The 7964-nt window shown below is 47.9% G+C and overlaps 1 protein-coding gene across 2 annotated transcripts in view; it reads left to right on the top strand.

Annotated features, from left to right (window-relative positions):
- Window positions 1-416: 416 nt before the first annotated feature.
- Window positions 417-7964, top strand: part of MSH6 (mutS homolog 6) — a 22384-nt gene continuing 14836 nt past the window's right edge. Inside the window, exon 1 of one of the 2 annotated variants that reach the window (XM_025868867.2) lies at window positions 417-770. In XM_025868867.2, the coding sequence (XP_025724652.1) occupies window positions 511-770 (260 nt within the window). In that variant the 5' untranslated portion in view covers window positions 417-510. Of the gene's footprint in view, window positions 771-1576; window positions 1907-7964 lie in introns of those variants that run through there. The other variant, XM_073897751.1, reaches the window with a different exon arrangement.

Here is a 7964-nt window from a genome sequence, read left to right as displayed (position 1 = left end):
CCTCTTTCCGCGGCCCTTGGGCCTGCCTCCTGCAACCGGGCCACTCATGCCCACGCGACGCGTGATATCCGTACCGCGCGGCCCCCGCTCGCAGTCCCATCATGCCCGCTTCCCTTCCAGAGAGGGCCGGCTTCCCGAGGCGGGGGCTCCGCGGCCCCGCCCGGCTTCCGGCCCGGGCGTTCCAGCTCAGATCAGCCGGGATCGGCCCCACGAAGCGAGCGCACCAAGCCCACCCACCGCCGCTGCGGCCGCCCGGGGCTGGGGCCCCGCGCGGCCTGGCGCCCCCCTCTCCCCACGTCGCCTGGCGGCCCGAGAGGGCGGGGCCGGGCGCGCACCGCCCGCGACGCCGCCCGCGCACGCCCGGGCGCCTGCCGATTGGCCGCTGGGGCCAGTGTTCCTCCGGCGCAGCGCGCCTCCCCCCAGATTTCCCGCCAGCAGTCGCCGCGCGGTTTATTCCGTGCCTCCAAGCGCTCGGTCCGACAGAGCGGTTGGGCCTCGCCGGCCGTCGCTATGTCGCGACAGAGCACGCTGTACAGCTTCTTCCCCAAGTCTCCAGCGCTGAATAATGCTAGTAAGGCCTCGGTCAGGGCCTCAGGTGTAGGCGGCGAGGCCGCCGCTACCACCAGGGCCTCCCGTTCTCCCGGCGGGGATGCGGCCTGGAGCGAGGCCGAACCTGGGCCTGGGCCCTTGGCAGGCTCCGCGTCGCCGCGGGAGGCGAGGAACATCAATGGAGGGCTGCGGAGATCTGCCGCCCCTGCGGTCCCCGCCAGGTAGCGGGGTGGGGGGGGGCGTCGGGGGTGGGAGCGCAGGGAGCCTGGGGAAGGGAGGCTCGCTTTGGAGGACTTGAGGGGGGATTCGCAGCCAGGCCTTAGGCTCGGAGGAGGTGGGGCTGCATACTTCGCTTGAAAGCGTGCAGGGCCTGAGTTTGTAGCCTTGGCGTTAGGGGGCGTAGATTGCAAACAGGGTAGGAGGAAATGGGCTGCAGGAAGAAAGCGGGGGAGGAGACGCGCAGACTTTGGAGGAAAAGGGTACCACCAGGTGGGAGGCCGGGTTAGCGAAGAGAAAGGGGAGATGGGAGCGTGGGGGGTGGGGCAGGAAGAGAAAGGAGCTTTGCATGCTCTGTGCCGGGTGCGCACCCAGGGCGGGGGGAGGGGCTGGTGCCTGCCTGCCTGCAGCGGGGGAGGGGTGGCGGGAAAGAGTACTGCCTTCGGGGAGGATGAACGCTTGTAGCCCGGAGGCTGTGGGGCGCGGCGTGCAGTGAGTGGGATTCGAGGAGGAGGTTCTTCGTTCATAGCTGGGATAGGGTTAATTGAGGGCCAGCAGACGGTGGGGGAACACACTTGGATGTTTGGCTTTGAGCCTCGGGCGCCTATACACTGGGAGCCGTGGGCCCTTGGCCTGCCTGCGTGGGCTGTGCGGGGGGTGGGGGTGGGGGTGGGCGGCGAGCTGTGTGCACCGGGGGTGTGTCACGCCGCGGACCGAGGAGTCTGATTGGCCCGAGTGAGGGTTGAAGGGCGGGGCGGGGCAGGTGGGGGGGGCAGAAAGTGCTGGGATCGGCTGGGTCATCCCATAGGTAGGCCGAACGTGCACCAAAACAAATGAATTTAGAAGCTATATTAATTTTGGAAGTATTGTGTGGAGTTGGAAAAGATGCATTTTTATGATATAGTGTCTCTTTTGTTGACAATTGCATGGGAGGATGGGGCCCCGCAATATTTAACGAGTCGAGAGTGAGACTCTAAAGGCCGGGATCTGGCGCTGGGCAGGGATATACGGACGCGATTGTGGGGAAGCCTCCCGGGAGGTGTTCTCGCTCTGAGCAGTTCCGTGCTGTTCCACGGCTTGGCCGGCCTTTTGTCGGAGCAGCGGGCGACATTTTGAAAAGCTCGCGTTTGCTGTATCCCAGGTATTGTATTAGGCAAAAAGGGTAATGGTAGCCCTTTGAAAGGATGAAGAAATAGAGGTTTAGAAAAAGTGTAAAAACTCCCTTCAAGATCAGAGAGTTGGTTAGTGGTTCTGAGTAGGCTGTTTGAAATGTCTTGAGTTTTAGGTGTCCTACAGATTTTCCGAAGTCCTAAGTGTCATTACTTTCCTTTAAGCGACCCTTTCAGGCAGGGAGTTTAACTATATAGTTGTGTGAATAGTAGGGTGTGTCTCTGGCTTACAGATTTATTTTGAGCTCATTTTTTTTTTTAAGATTTTTTTATTTGACAGAGCACAAACGGGGAGCGGCAGGCCGAGGGAGAGGGAGAAACAGGCTCCCCCCTGAGCAAGGAGCCCGACATGGGGCTCGATCGCAGAACCCGAACCCTGGGATCATGACCCCAGCGGAAGACAGCCGCGTAACCGACTGAGCCACCCAGGCACCCCTGAGCTTACTCTTCCTGAGAAACAGCATATACGAGAAGTAACTGAATGTTACTCTCTGTAAGGATCATTTTAATTTATAAAGGAAACCTCCATTTGTAAGGATGTCTCTTCTGATCCGGGAAAAGAAGAGTGACTAAATCAGGAGAAACTAATGGAGAGCTTCTGACTTAAATCTGCATAACAACCATAATCTTTGTTTGCTGTTCTTTCCCTGGTAGCCTCCCATACCTGTCCGCTCCCCCGCCCCCTATTTTTCTTTTCTCTTTAGCTGCAGATGGTATTTAAGGTGGTGACTTGGGCTATCTCTGTGAATTACTGTTTTCCTTAGTATCCAATATATACAGGGGGTATACATGTTAAACTTTTGTTAGGTTTTTTCTCATTACCCTGTTACTACTAAGGGGGTCTCAGCCAAGAACTCAGAAGGATGGAGGGAAAAACATTTTTCCTCCCCTACATTTGCATCCTCCATAACAGACTGTTTTTCCATAAAAATTTTCATCATGAGACATGCAAGGTGTGTTATAATGTTTACTTGAACATGAATTGACTTTTTTTTTTTTTTAAAGATTTTATTTATTTGACAGACACAGCGAGAGAGGGAACACAAGCAGGGGGGAGTGGGAGAGGGAGAAACAGGCTTCCTGCTGAGCAGAGAGCCTGATGCCGGGCTTGATCCCAGGACCCTGGGATCATGACCTGAGCCAAAGGCAGATGCTTAACAACTGAGCCACCCAGGCGCCCCTGAATTGATTATTCTTGCATCCGTGCTAAAAGGCCTTCATTCAACAAATGTCCATGTACCTACTCTGCCAGGCACAGAATTAGGCATTATGGATCCTGGATACACCCTTGAATAGGACAAGCAAAAAGGCAATTCTTGGAGCAGAAGCAGAGTTTATGAGCTCAATGAGCTTTGGTCAGGGGAAGGGGGGTTGTGTCAGGGTAGGCTTTTGGCTCTTCAGGTTTAGACCCAAGAGACAGGTAGGAGTTAGCCAGGCTACAGTGGGAGTAAGGGGGTGTTAGGAAGCTGGTTCAGGAAAAAGGTCCTGCAGATTGTGATAGAAGGAAGAAAAGAGACGGGAGCCTTGAAGAGGGTGTGTAAGGATCCAGTCATGAACAGACTGATAGGCCACAAAGACATTTGGACTTTTTCTGAGGGTCATTTGAAAGCTTTAAAAAGAAGTTAAGCATTTTTTAGTGTTGGTCATGTACATTTCCTCTTGTGCTTAAGTGTTCCAAGTGTTTTTTGCCTGTTTTGGTTTTTTTCCTAGTTCTTTGCCAGTGGTGTGTGATGCAAAGTCTTTTTCCACCCTGGGTAGGCCTTTTTGCCAGCTTACGACATTTTTTGAACAGAAGTTACTAATTGTAATGTCAACGTTTGTCAATCTTTTTCTTTATGGCTAATACTTCTGTAGGTTTTATTTAAGAAATCCATAGGGGAGATTGAGGTTTTAGAAAGCTCACTCTGTGGGTGCCTGGCTGACTTAGTCCGTAGAACATGTCACTTGATCTTGGGGTGGTGAGTTTGAGCCCCACATTGAGTGTAGAGATTACATTAAAAATAAAATCTTTTTTTTTGACAGAGACACAGCAAGAGAGGGAACACAAGCAGGGGAAGTGGGAGAGGGAGAAGCAGGCTTCCCGCCGAGCAGGGAGCCCGATGTGGGGCTCGATCCCAGGACCCTGGGATCATGACCTGAGCTGAAGGCAGACGCCCAATGACTGAGCCACCCAGGCGCCCCAAAAATAAAATCTTAAAAAAAGAAATCTCACTCTGCCTTAAGTGTGTTTGATGGGGAGACCTGTTGGTAATGGAGAGAGCATGTGGGTAGTGGTAGTGGGAGTAGGATTTAGAAGAGGAGTTGAGAGACCAAAGTGCTAGATGAGGCATGTGTTGGTGATGATGTAGGGAATGGGACATAAGAGCAAGGAGGGAGGCAAGATGACATCAGTTTGAAGTAAATGGCTATAAGAAGAGTAGAAGGAGGGGCGCCTGGGGGGTGGCTCAGTTGGTTAAGTGTCCCACTCTTGATTTTGGCTCAGGTCATGATCTCTGGGTCCTGTGATTGTGCCCTGCATCGGGCTCCACATTCAGCGTGGAGTCCAAGGAGTCTCCCTCCCTCTGCTCTCCAAGGGCGTATGTATGTGCTCTCAAAATAAACAAATGTAAAAAAAAGAGAGAGAAGGACATATGTGTGTCCTGAGCCTGCTTCTCATACTTAATTTTTTCTGTAGTTTATTAAGATCATAATTGAGAGCTGTAAGGCTTCTGACCACTTAAATCTGGCTTTTTAAATTATTATTATTACTACACATCTTGGCTAGTTTGTTTTTTACAGTCTTCAGTGATAATGGTCTCTCTCTGAAGCGTATGCCCTGTTCCCATTCACAGACAAGAAACAGACCTGGCAAATCTTTTTTTCAGCACATTTATTTAAAGGTAACTAGCTGCACTAGTTGTAGGTGCTTTCCTAAGAACTTTAATACAGTTAAACATATTTATAGCAATATGTTCTTCCAACTAATATCACACCTAATATAATATTAGCTGTTGTAAGAGAAAAGAATTAAAAAAATTCAAGCTCTTTAAAAAGTATCCTGTGGACTCAGTGTCACAGACCTAACTTGTTTTAATTGACATAATTAAAACATATTAAAGATGTTCAACTTGGGGTGTCTGTTGCTCAGTCGGTTAAGCATCTGCCTTCGGCTCAGGTCATGATCCCAGGGTCCTGGGATTGAGCCCCGCATCAGGCTCCCTGCTCGGCAAGGAGTCTGCTGCTCCCTCTACCCCTCCCCCTTCCCATTTGTGCTTTCTTGCTTGTGCTTTTTCTCAAATAAATAAAATCTTAAAAAAAAAAGATGCTCAACTTGTCATAATTTGGTCTGTGGGATCCTCTTTTGAGCTGCTTTTATGGCTTTACATTACCTCAGAGCTTTTGAAAATAGTCTGATGACTGTTTTCCCTGCTCTAAGGCATGAAATTAAGCTGCTCCACAAAGAGCCTGGTTTCTGGGCGCCTGGGTGGCACAGTCGCTTCAGCGTCTGCCGTTGGCCCAGGTCATGATCTCGGGGTCCTGGGATGAGCCCTCATCTGGCTCCCTGCTCAGCAAGGAGTTTGCTTCTCCCTCTGTCCCTCACCCCCCTCCTGGCTCTTGCTCACGCTTTCAAATAAAATAAATAAATAAATAAATAAATAAATAAATAAAATCTTTTAAAAAAAAAGATCTACGCAGCTGGCTGGTTAGCTCAGTTGGTTAGAGCATGGTGCTAGTAATAAAAAAAAAAGATCTAAAGAACCTGGTTTCTTCTAACTTTAGGTGTCTTTTCCAATGCTATTTAGAAAATAGTACTAGACACCAGTTTAGATGATAGTTTATATGGTCACCCTAGACCCTAGTGCATAAATGATGGGCCATAGTTAACCCAAGCTGAAGAAGGAAAAGGTATATGGGCAGAAGTGCACTGGTAGGTGGAATTAATTGGTCTGATTATTTCTTTTTTTCTCAGTACTGCATTTAGTTGTTTGAGGACAGGGGAAGTCTCTAACGGTCCACCTTGAGAGTTAGGTGCAAACACTGATAGCTGATTTCTAAAGTTGGCTTGAGAGTGTTTTCATGTTATGACTCAGTGTTTATACGCATAAGTTTTTGTTAGACAAGCCCAGTTTATCGTCTCTTGCTTACAGAAGCAAAATCTAGTAGTGCTTTGGTAGCTACTGATTTTTTTTTTCTTTTTAAGTGGATAGCCTAAAACGTTGATTATGAATTTGGGGCACAACCAGTAATTGACACCAAGATTATGGACTAAAGAGAAAGCAAAATAATGTGATTTTAAAGCAAAAAATCTTTTCAGTGTATGTTTGGCTTTTTTTTTTTTTTAAAGATTTATTTATTTGAGAGAGCGAGAATGAGAGAGAGAGAGTACATGAGAGGGGGGAGGGTCAGAGGGAGAAGCAGCCTCCCTGCCGAGCAGGGAGCCTGATGTGGGTGGGACTCGATCCCGGGACTCCAGGATCATGACCTGAGCCAAAGGCAGTTTGCCCAACCAACTGAGCCACACAGGCTCCCTGTATGTTTGGCTTTACTGAGACATTTCTTATTTTTAGTTGTATGAAGGCTTTATTGTTATTTTTAAAGTAAGCGCTACGCCCAGTGTGGGGCTTGAACTCATGACTCTGAGATTGAGTCAGATGCTCTCTACCCACTGAGCCAGCCTGGTGCCCTAATTGTATGAAGGCTTTTACATTTGTTTTTCTGAGCTGTCAGCTTTTTTTTTTTAAACTGTCTTTGGAATCCCAAGAATATCAAACATTTAAGATATATTAACATTTTGGGGGGTTTTGGCTAGCTCGGAAGAGTGGGCGGCTCTTGATCTCAGGGTTGTGAGTTCGAGCTCTCTGTTGGCTGTAGAGATTACCTAAATAAACTTAACAAAAATTAAAAAAAAGATGTATTAACATTTTAAAACCACGTAAAGTCATAATTGGATAGTCTTTATAAGTACATTGTATGATAATCCCAATATTTATTTTCGCATTTTAGCTTGGGCTTTTATAAAGAGCCAGTGTATTTTACATTGTAATAGAATCCTTAGATACGAGGTGACTTTTCAGCCCACATATTTTCAAATTCGAATTGCATAGAGCTAATGATCCTTGTTAATACAGTTACATGGTAGAGCCAGTGGAATAGGTGGGTGTGATTTTATAGGATTATTAGGCACTTACAAGGGCCAGTGCATGACAGGTTATAACACATTCCAGCTGTGAAACTCAGGCTTGTATTATATTTCCATACTTTATTGCTTTAAAAGATGTATTTATTTGAGAGAGAGAGTGCAAGGGAGAGAGAGAATCTCAAGCAGATTCCGTGCTAAATGCAGAGCCCAGCTTTGGCCTCAATCTCATGACCCATGAGATTGTGACCTGAGCTTGGATGCTTAACCGACTGCACCACCTAGGCATGCCTTCTATATTTTAAAATACAGTATTTAATGTTGGTAGGAAAATTTGAGTATTTGCATGGATTAAAATATATGTTCCTTTTATTTTGGTATTTGGAAACTACACAACTACTAGAAATTAAAATTTTAAAATTACCTATAAAGAATTGAAGTTTGCCCACAAAATTAATAAATGTAAAAACTGTGTTAGTATTAAGGGAAGAAAAATTTTATTTTTTAAAGATTTTATTTGGTGGGGTGTGAGAGATAGTAGGAGCAGGGGGAGGGGCAGAGGGAGAAGCAGGCTCCCCCCCGCCCCTCCAACCAAGGAGCCCCTATGCTGGGCTTGATCCCAGGGCCCCAAGCTGAAGGCAAACCTGCGCTTAACCGACTGAGCCACCCAGGCGCCCTTACACAGTATATTTTATTACTTGCTTAATTCTCACTTTGGTTGGAAGCCACAGTTTCCTGGATCAGAATTTTTTTTTTTTTAAGATTTTATTTATTTATTTGAGAGAGAGAGAATGAGAGATAGAGAGCACGAGAGGAAAGAGGGTCAGCGGGAGAAGCAGACTCCCTGCTGAGCAGGGAGCCCGATGCGGGACTCGATCCCGGGACTCCAGGATCATGACCTGAGCCGAAGGCAG

The sequence above is a fragment of the Callorhinus ursinus genome, unplaced genomic scaffold, assembly GCF_003265705.2.
Source record: "Callorhinus ursinus isolate GAN/ISIS: 27379988/994484 unplaced genomic scaffold, GSC_fseal_2.0 scaffold10, whole genome shotgun sequence".
NCBI classification, from domain to species: domain Eukaryota; kingdom Metazoa; phylum Chordata; class Mammalia; order Carnivora; family Otariidae; genus Callorhinus; species Callorhinus ursinus.
The sequence above is the reverse complement of the archived record's forward strand: the minus strand, read 5'-3'. Positions and strand labels throughout refer to the sequence as shown.